The sequence below is a fragment of the Otolemur garnettii genome, unplaced genomic scaffold (assembly GCF_000181295.1).
Source record: "Otolemur garnettii isolate 467f Iridium unplaced genomic scaffold, OtoGar3 scaffold00025, whole genome shotgun sequence".
Taxonomy (NCBI): domain Eukaryota; kingdom Metazoa; phylum Chordata; class Mammalia; order Primates; family Galagidae; genus Otolemur; species Otolemur garnettii.
This window is the reverse complement of record NW_003852420.1, coordinates 16,440,164-16,459,077: the sequence shown is the minus strand read 5'-3', so window position 1 is coordinate 16,459,077 and position 18,914 is coordinate 16,440,164. Positions and strand designations below refer to the sequence as shown.

The following is an 18,914-nucleotide window of genomic DNA, read 5'->3' as shown; positions in this document are numbered from 1 at the left end:
GCCTGTAGTCCCAGCTACTTGGGAGGCTGAGGCAAGAGAATGGCTTAAGCCCAAGAGTTTGAGGCTACTATGAGCTGCAATATCATGGCTCTTTACCCAGGGTGACAGCTTGAGACTGTGTCTCAAAATAAATAAATAGTAATAAAAAGTCAATCAATCAATCATCAAGACAATAAATACCAAGTATGGTGAGAAGGTGAGAAGACAGAGCAGCCAGAACTCTTATACATGCCAGAGGAAGACTGCGACCACTTCAGAGAACTGGTACTATCTGCTAAAGTTGAACATGTGCATATAGCATGACCCACACATTTCAACAGAATGTATCTAAAAGAAATACATAAATATCATCTGAAGCCATGAACCAGAATATTCACACCAGCACTGTTAAGCAGTGATCCTGAATCAACTAGAACCACACACTACATGAGGGAAATCTCACAAAATAATATTGGACTAAAGAAATCAGATGCCAAAAGAATATACATAATTTTGTTTCTGTTTTAAAGTTCAAAACAGCCAAAGTAACCTGTTATTAGAATTCACAGTAGCATTAGTCTATCTAAAAGGAAGACACTAAGGCAAAATTAATATAGAGTTTATTTGGGGCAAGCTTGAGAACTGTAACCCGGGGTATAGATTCGCGTTGCTTTGAATATACACTCCAATTAGCAGCAGTTAAATTTTAAAGTGGATTTTTCTTCTATATATACATATATATCACATATACATGTATTTATGCATTGACCCACGAAGAATGAAACGGATTTTTAAAGAAAAAGATGAGGCAGTTTCTAAGTTGTTCACTTTTAATTTACATTAAAATAACATCAGCTGGCTGGGTGCCCGTAGCAGGCGGCAGCCACATACACTGAGGGAAACTGGAGGGTTTGAACCCAGCCCAGGTCAGCTAAACAACAATGACAACTACAACAAAAAAATAGCCTGGTGGGTTATTAGTCCCAGGGCAGGAGGGTGTCTATAGTTCCAGCTACTTGGAAGGCTGAGGCAAGAGAATTGCTTAAGCCCAAGAGTTGGATACCACAGCACTCTACCGAGGGCGACATAGTGAGATTCTGTCTCAAAAAAAAAAAAAAAAAAAATTAGCTGAGTGTGGTGGTGCTTGCCTATAGCCCCAGCATCTCAGGAGGCTGAGGCTTGAGCCCAGGAGCTTGAGATTGCATTGAGCTATGACCATGTCACATACCCCACTAGGGGTGACAGAGAGACCTTGTCTCAAAATAATAATAATAGTAATAATTAACAAGCCACTGGTATGAACAGACACAAAAATATCAGTGTCTTTTATTCCAAAGTATTAAGCTCTAAACCCAATAACAACACTTCAAATGTTCTGTAAGAATTAGTGTGTTAGAGTTTCTTCAGCTTTATTAATAATAAATGAAAACCAAAAGTCTGTCTTAAAGTGTCTCTTTATACAGGCTGTTCTAGGTTAGGATGGGGTGAAATTTGATACATATATCTTAAGTTAAACTGTCTGAAACCACCTGCTGCTAATTTGTGGCCAGGGAAGCAGCTTCTCAGTTGGGTCAATGAGTCAGATTAGGTGGGTAGGAAGGGCCATGGATCTCCTTCCTGGGCTGGGCTGGGCTGCTCTGACTACTCACCAAGTGGAGGGTGCTAATTACAGTCCCATGGGGCCACCTCACACGCAGCAGCTAGGCCTGTTTAATGCTGAGGGCTGCCCCGGGGGCCCATGGTCTACGGCAGTCCTAAAGCAGTCCATCCTTAATTTCCCGAAGACTCTGGTCAGTGGTCCTGACCAAGGGAGTTCTGGCATCAAAACTTTGTATTTTTTCTTGGCCACACCACAGTGGCCAGTGGATGTGTCCAAGTGTCAAATCACTGGTTTTCATCCTAAATTCCATGCCCTGGACAGCCCTGGTCCCATCCCCACTGCTGACCCACCCCTAACCCACAGCAGTAGGGTTATCAGCAAGGGAGGTGGTTTAGGAAGTCATTCCTTCATTCATTTATTCAATAGCTATTTGTTAAATGCTTACACTGTGCTTACAAGTCTCTGCCCTCCTGGAACTTACTGTCTAGTGGAGGAGATAGACTTAGGAAAGATAAGCATCTGGTTAACCAAGCGACAAGGATGGAGTGTTCTGGGCAGCAGGATGACATTTTGGAGGGCCCCAAGGAGAGGGGTTTGTAGTTCTGAGAGGCAGCTGTGAGGCTGCCCTGAAGAAACACACACTGTATTGAAGACAACCTCAACATGTCACACAGCCTCCAGCAGGACAAGATGTAGGTGTGTAATTAGACAGAGGAAGAGCAAGGGAGCATCTCACTGCAGGTCCCTGTATCGTCCAGGCAAAGGTCTGTCCACTTGATCCTCGCCTCCACTGACGAGGCTGTGGGGCCTCTGGGCCTGTGACCCACCCCCAGGAGAACCCCTAATTGGGGGCTGCCCATCTTGAACTCAAGCACTAACCACACTCATGGGCTGTGAATTTCCACTTGGTCCTCAAGGCCAAGTGGAAATGCCTTTGCTGCCAAGCTGAGATGTGGACAGCCAGGTGCTTTCAGATGACTCAGCCCTTCCAGAGGAGACATTCTCAGGATGTCTGCTGGAGAGTTTGCCCATTTGGAGGCCACATCATCTGCCCTTGCCTCACACTCTGAGTTTCCAGGTAGGCCATTGGGAAACAGGTCTGCTCTGATGCACAAAGTGAGTAGAGGGACTGTTTCTGGCCTGATTTTATGGAAGTGAAGCTTTGTCCTCCATAGTCACACAGTATGAAGTACTGGGAGGGATTTCCGTTCAAATTTGATTCCAAGGTTTTCTGCCTTAATCTAGGCCAACACAACCAGACAGGGGGGTCTCAGGAGATCAGAGCACTGTGACCCCTACCTGACATTTTACAGATGTCAATAGGAAAGTGTTCCATGACTTGCCCAAGGTCATACTTAAGAGATAAGCCAGGAAAACAGATTCTATGCCCTCTCGCAGTCTTTTTCCCCTGACAAATCAGGCGTCACTTGGCATGGGATGCATTAAATAGTGTACAGTATGTTTTTGAAATAAATGGCTAGAGTTATCCTTATGTTCTCCGTGACTGATATGTTCTGTTCTAACCCCTCTAGGGAGTGTCCCAGGGAGTCTGTCGACTCTGGCAACTAGCTCTATGGTTCTGGGACTGGTTCTATGTTTTTTTTCCTTCCCAGTCCTCTAGGAAGCTGGGCTGGGCTGGGCTGGTGCAGGCCTGGGAACAGAACTAATGCTGGTGCACTACTGGGAGTGGCTGACTCCCTATCAAATTACCTCAGAATTTGCAGTCAGCCTCCTCACCATCTGTGTTGCCAGGCCTAGGGGCACTAAGTGTTCCCAGACACCCCACTGTCTTCCTTCATCCAGGCTATATCACCGTATCACCTTCTCCCTTAAAACCGCTGCTCATAGGATCAAGTCCATGTAGCTGAACTTGGTGTGTGAGCCCTTCTAAATTGGACCAAAGTCTCACCTCCCACTCCTTCCCACACATACTCTGATGCCCCAGAAAAGCTGTGTTGTGTGACCTATGTGTACCATCACATGCTCCTGTTGACTCTTGAATGCTTAACTCCATGGCTCAGCCTAAGAAGAGCACAGGTGAGAAAGAAGTAATGACAGACACCATCCTGGAGGATCTGCCTACCATTCCAGGCCCTAAGGCAGAGAAGGAGAGGTGGCCCTGCGGCCCTTCTGTTCCTTCTTGTGTGCCCAGGCCTGTGGGCTCTTCTCAGGATGAGCATCTTATCATCCTGGGAATGGTGCTAAGGCCTAAAGACAGGCTTTGGTTGTATCATATAACTCCTGCTGCAAGACAAACAGTGTGTAAGCCAAACACAGCAGTCTGTTCCAGTGCTGAAGGAAAAGCCGGTATATGGGGGCGAGGGAGATAGGACTATCCTCCATAGGTGGGCAAAGAATATTTTTTTCAGGGATCAAATGCTTTAGATTTTGGTTCAGAATCACTGAATTATATTTCCTCCAAACCTGGCTTTTCTGTCCTTTTGCCCTTGCTCACAGCCTTTCCTATGCCCTTAAGATTCAGCTCCCCAGGGTGCCCTCTTCTGGGAAGCCTCTACCAATGGACCCAGGCAGACTTGATTAGAACCTCATCGGTGTCTCAAATGCCCCTGTGAATTTCCCCATGTCAAGGCAGAGGAGATAGTGGATTATGCTTATATATTTATCAGCCCCATGAGACCAGAATCTCCCACCCGTACCTATGGCCTAGAGTCACTGTAAGGATTTGTTGTGGGGTTTCAGCTGGAGGCTGGCTGGGCAGCGAGACATCAACTCAATTCCTTCAACTCCTGAGGCCCTTCTTGGACCTTCTGGAGACACCAATGTGCTGAGGCTTCCTCATAAGCCATGGAGAATGCGCTGTGAAGATCTATTCTTAAGTGGGAAAGTGGAAAACCCCTTACCTGGTGCAACCATAATTTCATTTTTCTTGGAGCGAATTCGAAGAAAGGTGAGGTCATTCTGGGGGTCAATTTCACGCACGGTGCTCCGTGCTTTCAAGATGAAGTTGTGCATGAGGTTGGCGTACTGTGTGGTGGTGGGATTGTCCATGGTGCTCTTGATGGGAATACCTGAGGGGAAAATAGGAGACTGAGCAGGACGTTAGAACTCCTTTCTGCCAAGCTCCCACCCCATACAGAGGTGCAATCCAATCCTAGAACATTGGACTTGCAGTTAACAATCAATGCTACTAGGCCAGGTGCAAATGGCTCATGCCTATAATCCTAGCACTCTGGGAGGCTGAGGTAGGTGGACTGCTTAAGTTCAGGAGTTCAACATCAGCCTGAGCCAGAGTGAGACCCATCTCTAAAACTAGCTGCTAGGTGTTGTGGTGGGTGCCTGTAGACCCAGCTACTTGGGAGGCTAAGGCAAGATGATCACTTGAGCCAAGAGTTTGAGGTTGCTGTGAGCTATGATGTCAGCACACTCTACTAAGGGCGACAAAGTAAAACTCTGTCTCAAACAAAAACAAATCAATGCTACTATTTACAGAGTACTTACTATGTGACAGGCACAGTGCTAAGTACTTGATGTATTTCAGCACCAGGCCCCAGAACTACTCTGTGGGTGGTATCCCTTCACATGTCAATTAGGCCACTGGAGCTCTGAGCAGTGAGGTGACCTGTCTGTGGTCATGTGGCAGATAAGCAACGGGGCCAAGGTTCACATGTGGCCTGCTGGCTTTACTATAGGGCTCCCTCCCCAGGGCTTGTGCTGCCTAGACTGGCTCCTAGCAATGAGAGGAGAGACTATCAATTTGTAATGCTCAGAACCTGAACCAGGAGGACAGCTCTTACAAATTTCTAAATACTGAAAAGTAGGAAGGAAAAAAAAGGTCAACTTGTGCTAAGACATAACCATCACCAGTTCCACTCAGGGAAGGCTTATGGCTCAAATGTAAATACACTATCTACACACATAATTGTGCCTCAAAGCATGTTTCTATGTGTACGCTTAACCTTTGTAAATAGCACTGCTACCTCTTTCAAAGAGGCCACATGTGGACAGTTCACAGACTTCACCATTTCTCTGCAGTTGGGTACCAAGGCTGGCTTTTTTACAGTAAAATTAACTGCACAAGGGCTCGGCGCCTGTAGCGAAGTGGTTAGGGCGCTGGCCATATACACAGAGGCTGGCAGGTTTGAACCCAGTCCGGGCTAGCTAAACGACAATGACAACTGCAACAAAAAATAGCTGGGTGTTGTGGTGGGCACCTGTAGTCCCAGCTACTTGGGAGGCTGGGGCAAGAGAACTTTTTAAGCCCAAGAGTTTGAGGCTGCTGTGAGCTGTGATACCACAGCACTTTACCGAGGATGACATAATGAGACTCTGTCTCAAAAAAAAAAAATTGCACAAGGAACATCATAATGCACCTTTGGTTTTGAGGACGGCTTCCTTGAGATGAACTATTAAATGGACCGGCTTACTGGATGGTGCCTAGCATCATGAAGCTGAGGAATGAGGCTTAACTTGAGCCACCCAGGCCACAACTGGGTCATCAGGTGCCTGTGACTTGGCCAAGACATATCAGCAGAAGGCTCCATCCATGAGTTCCACCAGTTGAGGTCCACTTGTGAAGAATGTGGCTCTTCACATAAGTTGGGCACAGGCCCTGCTAACCTGGCCCCTAACTGGCCAGCCTAGTGATCAGCCAAAGTTGGTCATCCTTAGGTCTGTCCACTGGGTAGGAAGAAACGGGCCCAAACTTGTCTTCTTCTTCTTTTTTTTTCTGAGACAGTCTCACTTGGTTGCCCTTGGTAGAGTGGTAGAGTGCTGTGGTGTCACAGCTCACAGCAACTTCAAACTGTTGGGCTTAAGTAATTCTCCTGGCTCAGCCTCCCAAGTAGTTGGGACTAAAGGTCCCCGCCACAATGCCTGGCTATTTTTTGTTGTTGCTGCAGTTGTCATTGTTGTTTAGCTGGCCTGGGCTGGGTTCGAACCGTCAGCCCCAGTGTATGTGGCTAGCACCATAACCACTGTGCTACAGGTGCTCAGCCCCAATCTTGTCTTCTTTGAGCACCAGGAACATGGCCATTTGTGGGTTTGATCAGCACGGTCCTGGGCCCAAAATATGACTGAGGCTTACACCTTGGCTCTGCCCCTTCACAGATATGTGGCCTCAGTGAAAGTAGTTTAACCTCTTTAGCCTCTATTGGCTCATCTGTAAAATAATGCCTGTGCTTCAAAGTGCTGCTGTGAGGACCGCATAGGGCTTAACTCATTTAAGAATGCTTAGTAAAAATGTTTAACACTGAGTAAATGTTAATTTGTTATCAACACCACACACATAGTAAATCCCATTCCCAACAACCTGAGGGGATATGACTATTCCTTAAGGCTCAAGGGCCTTGCTACCACAGAGCAAAGGATCTACAAGAAGGTGGCCTTGTGGTGTATAAAAAGAGAAGGTCAAAGAGTCTAATAGCCCAGATCTTGCCAAGCCTTCAGACTGGTAGATGAAATAAAATAATTCTCAAGAGAACACAAAGACTATGGCCTGCAGAGACCCCCAGGAAAGACAGTAGGAATGACTCCTCTGGGAGAAGATTGGCTCCCAAGAAGTGTGCATTGATGTGGCCTCCCCATCCTTATCTAATGGCTTGTCCATCTCTGCATGTTGACAAGATACTCATACCTGCCAAGGTTGTACTCTCAGCTGCTGAGCATCCCTGGAGCTAATGTTCTACTCTGTCAGTCATTCCTTGCCCCAGGCACTGGGGACAGCCTGGACAGTGGCCAAAAACATGGTGTTGGAACTCTTTTTCTAGCATTTCCTATCTTGGATAGGTTATCCAACCTCTTTCTAAGCCTCAGTTTCCCCATTTATAAAATAGAGCTATTAGGTTTGGCGCCTGTAGTTCAAGTGGCTAGGGCGCAGCCACATACACCAGAGCTGGCGGGTTCAAATCCAGCCCGGGCCAGCTGAACAGCAATGACAACTACACCCAAAAAATAGCCGGGCATTGTGGCAGCCATCTGTAGTCCCAGCTACCTGGAAGGCTGAGGCAAGAGGATCACTTAAGCCCAAGAGTTTGAGGTTGCTGTGAGCTGTGACGCCATGGCACTCTACCCAAGGCTATAGCTTGAGACTCTGTCTCAAAAAAAAAAAAAAATAGAGCTATTAATAGTTCCATCCTCATAGGATTATCTTAAGGATTAAATGAACTAAAGTATGAGAAGTATGTATAATGGTATCTGGAAAAAGGTATTATTATTTTCAATCATCTTAACTATTATAGTCATTATTACAATTATTCTAATGATTACAGCATCTAATGTGCTTGCAAACATTTGTTTTTTTCCTTTGAACAGGTTCCTCAAAGTAGAATTACCATAAATCAAAGGGACTGGTGGCATCACTGATTGTGGTTTGTTCATTTAATAAACATTCACTGATCCGAATCTAGCACATGTGCTGGATGGACACTTGGAATGAAGGTGAGTGGGATATGGTCCTGGCCTTGCCTTTACTAGCCAAGGTGCTGTTATCAGCAGCAGTGTCCCAGCATACCTGTCCTCTCCCAGCCTCACACTGGTTTATGTTATTTTCGTATATACTAGTAGGGTAGTTTTAATTGGTCAAACCCTTTCCCCAAATTAAAACCAATGCAGGGACACAGGCTAATGGATCTGAGTGGGGCTGCTCTGACTAAAGTGAAAAACAGGGACATGGGCCTCCAACTCTACTACAGGGATAGCAAAGAACCCTAAGTCTTAAGGAACAAAGCCCTGAAAACACATCCTTGAAATCTCTCCAAGGGAAAGCCTTCAAACAGATATAGATCTGCTGAGTATTAGGCCTGTGGCTCCCAATGCAGCCTCTTCTGGTTAGAATCTATTCCCTAAGATAGAATTTTCTAAACTTGTCTGGTCATAAGAATCTTCTGGGGTACCTGGTAAATACACAGATTTCCAAGGTCTCGCCTTAGTCCTAAATAAATCAAACTTTGTAGCATAGAAACTATACATTTAACTAGAGTTCCAGGGTAAGTCTAATGAATGGATAAATTTGGGAACCACTATGGTCAACCAATGTGCTGAAAAAATTTTTTACAGATCATTAAATTATTTCCAAAAAAAGTTCAAAGCATAAAAACTCTACTTTTTTTTTAAAGTACTTTTTTACTTTTTTTTTTGGAGATAGCGCCTCAAGCTGTCCCCCTGGGTAGAGTGCCGTTGACATCACAGCTCACAGCAACCTCCAAATCCTGGGCTCAAGCGATTCTCCTGTCTCCACCTCCCAAGTAGCTGGGACTACAGGTGCCCTCCACAATGTCCAGCTATTTTTTTGTTGCAGCCATCATTGTTGTTTGGCTGGCCCAGGCTGAATTCGAACCCGCCAGTTCAGGTATATGTGGCTAACGCCTTAGCCCCTTGAGCCATCAAGCTATCCCCCTGGGTAGAGTGTTGTGGCATCACAGCTCACAGCAACCTCCAACTCCTGGGCTCAAGCGATTCTTCTGCCTCAGCCTCCCAAGTAGCTAGGACCATAGGCACCCGCCACAACAGCTGGCTATTTTTTGTTGCAGCCGTCATTGTTGTTTTGGCGGGCCCAGCGATTCGAACCTGCCACCTTAGGTGTATGTGGCTGGCGCCTTAGCCACTTGAGCCACAGGCGCAGAGCCATTCTCTCTCTTTTTTTGAGCAACAAAACTTCAGTGTCCTGTGGAACTTTATAGGTTCAACTGTGCCATGAGATAAAAAAGGTTGAAATACACTGCAATTTGGGAAGCTGATCAGGTAACTGGATTTGTATAAACAAATGCCTCACAGCCCCAAAGTGATGATAATACTGTGCTAAATGCTTTACATTGTTCATTTTCAGGTAATTCCTTCAAGTAGATATAACTATTATCCACATTTACAGATTAAGTGACTTGCCCAAGGTTATAAAACTCACAACTGCTGGATTCCGCAGCCCCTGTCCTTATTGCTGCCTGTATCATCAGGGCCTGAGCCTTAGATTAGCAGCCTCTCCAGTTCTTCATAACATGTGCACTCACATAGACTTGGATTTAAATCCTGGCTCTGGGATGGCAGGCGAATCAATTAAATTTCTAGACTCAGTTTTCTCCACTGCAAAATGGAAATAATAGGGGTACTTTAAGGAATAAATGAAATAATATGTTTATAAAGCAGCAGTTGGAGGCTAGGCACAGAGCAAGCGTGTGATAAAATGTTAGTTCCCTTCTTCATCACATCTAGTGTGATTTGGAAATTGAGTGTCTATACCATTCTAGTTGTTCAAATTACCTCCCAGAAGACTGGGGGGGGGGTAGGGGGAGCTGTAGGCACAAGTAAGTCAACAGGAAAATTATTTAGCAAAACCAGAATCAGGCTGGGCATGGAGGCTCATACCTATAATCATAGTACTCTGAGAGGCTGAGGTGGGTGGATTGCTTGAGCTCAGGAGTTCGAGACTAGCCTGAGCAAGAGAGAGACCCTATCTCTACTAAAAAAGAAAAACTAGCTGGGTACGGTGGTAGGCTCCTATAGTCCCAGGGATTCAGAAGGCTTATGTACTGTAAACCATGAAGCAACATTACAAAAAACTCATGTGTAAACATATACAAAAGAAATACATAATCACAACTATGATTATGATCATCAGAAATTGTGCTGCCTGGGCTCGGTACTCACAGCACAGTGGTTACAGTGCCTGCCACATTACACCCAGGTGGCAGGTTCAAACCCTGCCTGGATTAGCTAAAACAACAAAGACAACTGCAACAAAAAAAATAGTGGGACATTGTGGCAGGAGCCTGTAGTCCCAACTACTCGGGAGGCTGAAGCAAGAGAATCGCTTAAGCCCAAGAGTTGGAGGTTGCTGTGAGCTGTGATGTAACAGCACTCTACTGAGGGACACATAGTGAGACTCTGTCTCAAAAAAAAAAATTGTGCTGCCTGGACAAGGCTGAAAAAGCATGGAATACTGAAGGGTATGACCTGTTAGGGCAGTGGGACTGAGTGGATTTTTCCTTTGTTAGAACACTGAAGATGTTTTTAAAAATAAATAAATAATTTTTTTTTTTTTTTTAAGTTTTTGGCCGGGCCTATATGGGACTGGCGCCCTATCCTTTTGAGCCACAGGCACCGCCATAAAAAAAAAAAAAAAAAAAAAAAAAAATTTTTTTTTTTTTTTTTGACATAGAGTCTATGTCACCCTCAGTAGAATGCTGTGGTGTTACAGCTCACAGCAACCTCAAACTCTTGGGCTTAAGCGATTCTCTTGCCTCAGTCTTCCAAGTGGCTGGGACTACAAGTGCCTACCACAACGCTTGGCTTTTGTTGTTGTTGTTGTTGTTGCTGTTGTTGCAGTTATCATTGTTTTAGTTGGCCCGGGCCAGGTTTGAACCCACCAGCCCCAGTGTATGTGGCTGCTGCCCTAACCACTAAGCTACGGGTGCCAAGCCTAAAAAAAAGCTTAAAATTAGATCAGGTATACAAAGGAGCTTAGTAAACAGCAAGGTGATGCTATATTTGGGTTGATAGTGGGAGCCTTCCTGGATGCAGACCATGGCGGGAGTGGGTGTACCTTCTGTGTTCACTACGATGATTCCCTGCACTCCTTTCTGGCTCTGAAGTCGCTTCAGTGTCTCCTCCACCTCTGCCTGTCAGAAAATAAGACCAAGGTTAGGAGGGACCAGCAGGTTGGATTAACTTCCTCATAGCCCAAGCAGATGAATCACACATTTGTCTCCCACCACAAACAAGTAATACCTGGGCACTTGGCACCTCCTCCAAAGCTCCTCAGGTCCTCACTCTACCACCACCAGCACCTACAGCATCTGCGTACACCTCCCACAGGGAGGGGCTGCTCCTGGCCCTTTGTCCATCATGCACTTTCATCCTTCTCCTCTCAGCTATTTGGGAGCAGACTATAAATACCATTTCCAGGAGTATATACACATCTATAACTCATATATTTGGCATAGCAGGGGACAGGACTCCAATGATTTGAAAAAACCTAAACAGTGGTGTCTAATAGGAAGAAGACACTTGATTATCATTTGTGGCCCAAACAGCACAACTGAAAACTAAAAACCTTTTTTTTTTTGAGACAGAGCCTCAAGCTGTCCTCCTGGGTAGAGTGCTGTGGCATCACAGCTCACAGCAACCTCCAACTCCTGGGCTCAAGAGAGTCTCCTGCCTCAGCCTCCCAAGTAGCTGGGACCACAGGTGCCTGCCACAACGCCAGCTATTTTTTGGTTGCAGCCGTCATTGTTGTTTGGCGGGCCCGGGCTGGAGTTGAACCCGCCACCTTAGGTGTGTATGTAGCTGGCGTCTTAGCCACTTGAGCCACAGGTGCCGAGCCTTTTTTTTTTTTTTGGAAAACATTTCAAAGAAAAATGACTCCATGAGAATAACTCAGTGACTTAATAAGCTGGCATCTAGAACAGTGTGACAAATGGCAAATAGCCACAAGAAGTGTGCCTTAGGAAAGGGCTCATCAGTCCTGATTATCTAGAAACTACTCCAGGAGGGAGACTCTAGCACATGAAATTTGTAAACAGTAGAAACAATCACATGTCTGGGTCCTCACTCTGCCATGCAAGGCCTTCCACGTTATCATTCTCATCTTTTTTTACTTTTCCCTCCAATCTCATGTACGTGTTCATACCTCCCTGTTTCCCCATCCATTTATCCTACAAGGCCTCTTCTCTGCTAAAATCCAACACAGTCTTCTAGACCACCTTGGACATCACCTCTTCCCAAAAGTTTTTATTGATCCCCCAGCTCAATGGAGTCTTTGCCTACTTCTGACTTCCAAAGCCTTTTCTGTGCCTCTTTATCAGGTACACGTATCAGGTACTATGTTTAATTACTCAGAGACTCTACAATGGCTTGCAGAGGGGGAGCATGATAAACAGCTGCTTAACTGAACTAGGCCTAAATATTCCTGTAGATAGAAAATGGCCTTGAAGTGTGCTTGTTCTCAGGAGGCCTTGTCCAGACTGGTCTAGAATCCAATCAGAAGCTCCTAAAAGACGGAGAGCTGTTAGAAACAGAGGCTCATTTACCAGAAGAAAATGGCTCCCCACCCCCAGTGGCTAATGATTTGGTGGCGGTGGTGGGATCCTAAACAAGGGGTGGAGACAGCACAATGAATACTTGTTTTTCTGGAAGGCACAAGGCCGACAATCACTGCCACCCACTCCCCTGTGATGTAAGAATACTCTCAAATGCAAACAAGTCTTCTAATAATATGGGAAATAGGCTGATGCCTCTAAAATCTGGAGCTTGGGTAAAATGACAGGGTTCTATATACAATACAGTAAGCCAAGCACCTATAAGATCTTCAATAATTCAACAGGCTTTTACTAAGCTCCTACTGTGTGCCAGGTGCTCTTCTGGACGTGGTGATTAACTATAGTGGTCAATACTCTACAGTACTCAGTCTGACATGATGACTCTCCTGGGACTTCATCCTAAGGAAATAATTCAAAAGAACAACATAACAAGATGTATGCTGCAGTGACATCTACAATAGCAAAACGGAGAAAGAACTAAAAATGCCCAACAGTTGGGGAAAGGTCAAGTAAATTACAGGGAATATCCACATACAGGAATAAAAAATATGTAAACAATGGTGATGAGACCATGTTATACCACCATAAAAGTTTGTGTAATAATGTTAAGTGAAAACAGCAAAATGCAAAAATAAAGTGTGTAGTGACTATAACCATGTGAAAACAAGAGGGTTAGAGGAGATTATGAAAAAATTAAAAAGCTACTTTTTTTTTTTTTGAGGCAGAATTTTATTTGTCACCTTCCGTAAAATGCCCTGGCTTCACAGCTCACAGCAACCTCAAAACTCTTGGGCTCAAAGATTCTCTTGTCTCAGCCTCCCACATAGCTGGGACTATAGGCACCTGTCCCAATGCTCAGCTATTTTTAGAGACCGGGTCTTGCTCTTGCTCAGGCTGGTCTTGAATCTGTGAGCTCAGGCAATAAACCCACCTCCGCCTCCCAGAGTGCTAGGATTACAGGTGTGAGCCAACTCTCCTGGCCACAAAAGCTACATTAAAAGCAGTGAATTATAGATAAGGTTTTATTTCCCCTCTGAAACAGTCCTTTTTATTCTGTACTGCTATGTCTATTTAAACATGTAACCACTACCCTGCTGCATAACCAAGACAGACATCTATGATATGGGGCCTTTACAGCTCTGACATGTTCAACATTATAAGAATAAGAATATGTAAGAATAATTTTAATTGCCTTGGTGCCTGTGGCTCAAGTGGCTAAGGCGCCAGCCATATACACCTAAGGTGGAGGGTTCGAAACCAGCCCAGGCCTGCCAAACAACGATGGCTGCAACTGAAAAAAAAATAGCCAGGCGTTGTGGCGGGCACCTGTGGTCCCAGCAACTTGGGAGGTGGAGGTAGGAGACTTGCTTGAGCCCAGGAGTTGGAGGTTGCTGTGAGCTGTGAGCCACGGCACTCTACCCAGGGGGTCAGCTTGAGGCTCTGTCTCAAAAAATAAAGAATAATTTTAATTTTAAGAATATTAAAATGAAAGATGTCAGAATCCAGGTCCAAAATATTCCCCAGATATCTAGAAATGAAAAAGACAAAATTTCCTAAGACTGCTATTCATTCAATTAACTATATGAGTATGTTCTATGTGCCAGACATTGTTTTAGGCCTGAGGATGCTGGAATGAACAAAATATAACAAAAATCCTTGCCTTTGAAGGGACTGCCTTGAAGCTGACATTTGTGGGAATGCTGGAGGATGGGTCAGTTATTCAACAACAAAAAGTAAAAAACCAAATGTCAGACACAGTAGGAAGGAGGGAATCTAGATCATGGGAATATTAAATAAGCTTCTGATGGGGCTGATGGGAATATTAAATAAGATTATGAAAGAAGGCTTCATGAAGGTGACAGCTCAGTGGAAATCTGAAGGAAATGAAGGAGCTAGCCATGAAGATTTCTGGAAAGTACTCTAGACAGCACAAAGGGCAAGCACAAAAGCCCTGGGGTGGGTAAGTGTCTGACACTTTCAATGAAAAGCAAAGGAGACAGTGTGGCTGAAGAGCAGTGAGTAAGGGAAAGAATGGGGTTTGCAACCAGGAAAAATCACAGCACACCTGGCAGACCAAGGACTAGTTCTCTAACTGGGTATGATTCCAGGAGCCAGAAGTTTTGAGGTGGAGAGTAGTTAAGATCTGATGTTTCAAAAGTAAGGCTCTGGCTGCTGTGCAGAGAACGGACAGCAGGGGGCAAACACAGCCTGCTCAGAGTCCTGGCCTCCAGCCCTGGCCCTGCTTCCTCCTTCTGCAGGAACAAGCTTCTCCCCTTCCTCCCTCATACACCACTTGATGTAACTAACTCCCAACCCTTTGGATTCAGCTTCTAAGCCTCCTGTGAGATATCTTGTTTGACATCTGCCCCTCTTCTGGGTCCCTGTGGCACCCAGCCTTCACAGACTTACTGCAATGGAGTGTAACTATTTCATATACATCTCCTCCTCCAGACCTCAGGCACCCTGAGAGCAGGGACCTAGCTTTACAGCCCCAGTCAGTACTTGGCAAAGAACAGGCTCAATAAATACTGAAGGAACAAATGAAAAGCATTTCTGCAACTATGTTTCATAAAACCCAACCTTTTTAAGTAAAGGATGGGGGTGTGGCCTTAAGAATACCCAGGGACAAAAAAAGGTAAAGTTTAGGTGATCCTAAATTTAATGAGAATCAGTCACTGAGAGCTGGCTGTTTAAGAAAGTAAACATACACTTATCAGGCACAGGAGGACACACTATTATACATTTGTCTACCTATTATGGCTTATTATGTATGTTGCTTTTAGACACAGGCTCAGAAAGGAAAAGTGTTTTGCTTAAGAACACATAATAAAACAGGTCAAAAGAAGAGCTGAATATACCAAGGACCATACTGATGAGGTAGGTCCCTGCCTTCAGGGAGCTCACTCTGGTGGGAGAGACTTACAAAAACAAAGTGAGCAATATTCTTGCAGGATACAGGGATTGAGTTTGAGGGTAAGGATGCTACTTTGGTTAGTGTGGTCTGGAATACCTAAGAATGTAATCTTTAAGCCAAGAACTAAATGACGAGAAAGAGATAAATGCACTCCAGGTAATGGGGTAAAGTTACCAGGAGCACATGTATGCTGGCAGATGGAAGAATAAGGAGCACTGTGTACAAAAAATTTAAGAAACAAATTTTAAAAAAGAAAAGACAAGCAGCAATACAGCTCCCAGGTTATTTGCTCAGCATAGGAGTGACAGTCATCTGAAGCAAATAATTCAGGAAGGCACTGTGACCAATTTGACTACTAAGCATAAAGCTTAACTTTTGTGAAACAATAATTAATTAAACAGAACAGAAAAATACTTACATCAAATACAACAGACAAAAGTAATTCCAAATCATCACATAAAATGTTTAAGAAAAATAGCAAGTCTCTAATAGGTGGTGGGCAAAAAGGATACCAGTAAAAAAAATACCTAAGAGAAATTATGAACGCAACAAAAAAATTCACCATCATTCCTTGTAAATAAAGAAATGAGGGCCAGGCCAGGTGGCTCACACCTATAATCCTACATTTGGGAGGCCAAGGAGGATGGACTGCCTGAGTTCACATGTTCAAGACCAGCCTGATCCACAGTGAGATCCTGTCTCTAAAAATAGTCCGGCACTGAGGCAGGCGCCTGCAGTCCCAGCTACTTGGGAGGCTGAGGCAAGAGAATCGCTGAGCCTAAGAGTTTTAGGTTGCTGTGAGCAATGATGACATAGCACTCTACTGAGGGTGACAAAGTGAGACTGTCTCAAAATAAAAACAAAAAGGAAACAAATGAAAAATTACACTAATGCTCAGTTTTCTTTTCTTTTCTTTTTTTTTTTTGAGACAGAGCCTCAAGCTGTCCCCCTGGGTAGAGTGCTATGGCATTACAGCTCACAGCAACCTCCAACTCCTGGGCTCAAGCGAGTCTCCTGCCTCTGCCTCCCAAGTAGCTGGGACCACAGGCGCCCGCCACAACGCCTGGCTATTTTTTGGTTGCAGCCGTCATTGTTGTTTGGCAGGTCCGGGCTGGGGATTCGAACCTGCCACCTTAGGTGTACGTGGCTGGCGCCTTAGCCGGTTGAGCTATAGGCGCTGAGCCTTCTTTTCTTTTTTGGAGACAGAGCCTCAAGCTGTCACCCTGGGTAGAGTGCTGTGGCATCACAACTCACAGCAACCTCCAACTCCTGGGCTTAAGCAAGTCTCCTGCCTTAGCCTCCCAAGTTGCTGAGACCACAAGCACCCACCACAAGGCCCGGCTACTTTTTTTGTTGCAGCCATCATTGTTGTTTTGGCGGGCCCAGGCTGGATTCGAACCCGCCACCTTAGGTGTATGTGGATGGTGCCTTAGCCACTTGAGCCACAGGCACCGAGCCTAGTTTTCTTTTTAAATGTTGGCAATGTTATGGCAAATAGTACAAGGGTGAAACAACAACCTTTTGGGAAAGCTAAGGACAATCAATATATTGCAATCAATATATAAAGACCAACAAAGTACTAGTCCCTTTGCCCCAGAAATTTGAAGAAATTAATCTAATTAAATTAAAACCCAAAACAAACTACACACAAACACAGAGAAGCATCATTACAGCATTATTTTATCAATTAAAAACTGGAAGCAACCCAAATGTTCACAAAATTATAGTATAACTATTTCACTGACTATTATGTAGTGACTCAGTAGTTCATCACAAAGAAAATGTAGCAATAAGGTTAAATGTTTTTGGACATTAAAACAAAGAAGAAAGAAAAACCCCTAGCATGCCTATCTTGAAAAATATGCATATGTGAACAGAGCGGAAGGGGAACATACAAAGATGAAAATAGTTGTGTGAGAGAGTAAAAGTGGATGAGAATTGTGGGTGATTTTTATTTTATATCATTGTTCTAAAGGGCAGTTGACAGAAAAATGTAAAATATGCATGCCAGAAGTACCATTTCTAGAAATCCGTCCTATATAACTACTAGTATAACTATAAAAAAGATAAGAACAGTTACTGCAGGCTGGGCATGGTGGCTCATGCTTGTGATCCTAGCACTCTGGGAGGCTAAGGCAGGAGGATCCCTTGAACTTAGAAGTTTAAGACCAGCCTGAGGAAGAGTGAGAACTGATCTCTAATAATATTAGCCATGGCTGGGCACCCGTAGCTCAGTGGTTATGGTGCTGGCCACATGGTCTGGGGCTGGTGGGTTCAAGCCCAGCCTGGCCAGAGCTTGCTAAAAAACAAAAAAAATTAGCCAGGTGTGGTGGTGGTAACTGTAGTCCCAGCTATTTAGGAGGGCGAGGCAGGAGGATTGCTTGAGCCTAGGAGTTTGAGGCTGTTGTGAGCTAGACTGAGTTTGAGGTTGCTGTGAGCTAGGCTGACGCCAAGGCATTCCACCAAGGGCAACAACAACAATAAAACCCCACAACCCCCCCCCCCGGCCCCCAATACAGTTACTGCAGCATTGTCTGGAGTAAAAATCTATAAACTACCTCAATATGTATAGGGGAATAGGATACTCTATGGTCCTTAAAAAGAATGAAGTAGAATTATGTATAATGACACAGAAAAATGTATTTTTTTAAGTGAATAGAGCAAATTGCAGAATATATATTATAAATATGTTCCAGTTTCATATGATAAGCAGCTTACATATAAATGTGCTTATGCATCAAACAAATCTGGAAGGAGACATACTCAACTGCCAGTAGTAGCTACTATGGGGTAGTAACATGGGGACCACATGCTTTTTTTTTTTTTGAGACAGAGTCTCACTTTGCTGCCCAGGCTAGAATACCTGGTGTCACAACTTAGAGCAAACTCAAATTCCTGGGCTCAAGGGATCCCCTTGCCTCAGCCTCCTTAGTAACTGGGACTATAGACACCCCCGCCACAATTCCTGACTAGTTTTTCTATTTTTAGTAGAGACAGGGTCTTACTCTTGTTCAGGGTGGTTTCAAACTTCTGAGTTCAAGCAGTCTACCTGTCTCGGCCTCCCACAGTGCTTGGATTACAGGAATGAGCCACCTCACCCAGCCTGCATTTTCTGTTATAAAGCTACATATAGTAGTAGTGCATATAAACAGCATGGTAGTGATATAAAAACAGACATACAGACCAGTGGAACAGGATAGAGAACCCAGAAATAAATCCACACATTCATAGGCAACACTGATTTTTTTTCTCTTTTTTTCCTTTTAACATAATGGATCTTGTTAGGTTGCCTAGGCTGGTCTCTGAACTCCTGGGCTCAAGTGATCCTCCCACCTCAGCCTCCCAAGTCACTGGGACTAACACACATATATATATAAATTGGCAAAACAAAAAAAATCAAACTCTTACATTTGAGAGATTTTTTTTTTTTTTT

At 44.5% G+C, this 18,914-nt stretch overlaps 1 protein-coding gene across 1 annotated transcript in view; it reads right to left on the bottom strand.

Moving 5' to 3' along the window:
• The window catches only part of DYNLRB1 (dynein light chain roadblock-type 1), a 23,970-nt gene that overhangs the window by 2,115 nt on the left and 2,941 nt on the right, over nt 1-18,914 (bottom strand). The window contains exons 2-3 of the mRNA XM_003788110.3: nt 11,073-11,148; nt 4,441-4,608 (exon numbers count right to left, since the gene is read on the bottom strand). Of these exons, the coding sequence (XP_003788158.1) occupies nt 4,441-4,608; nt 11,073-11,148 (244 nt within the window). The remainder of the gene's footprint in view (nt 1-4,440; nt 4,609-11,072; nt 11,149-18,914) is intronic.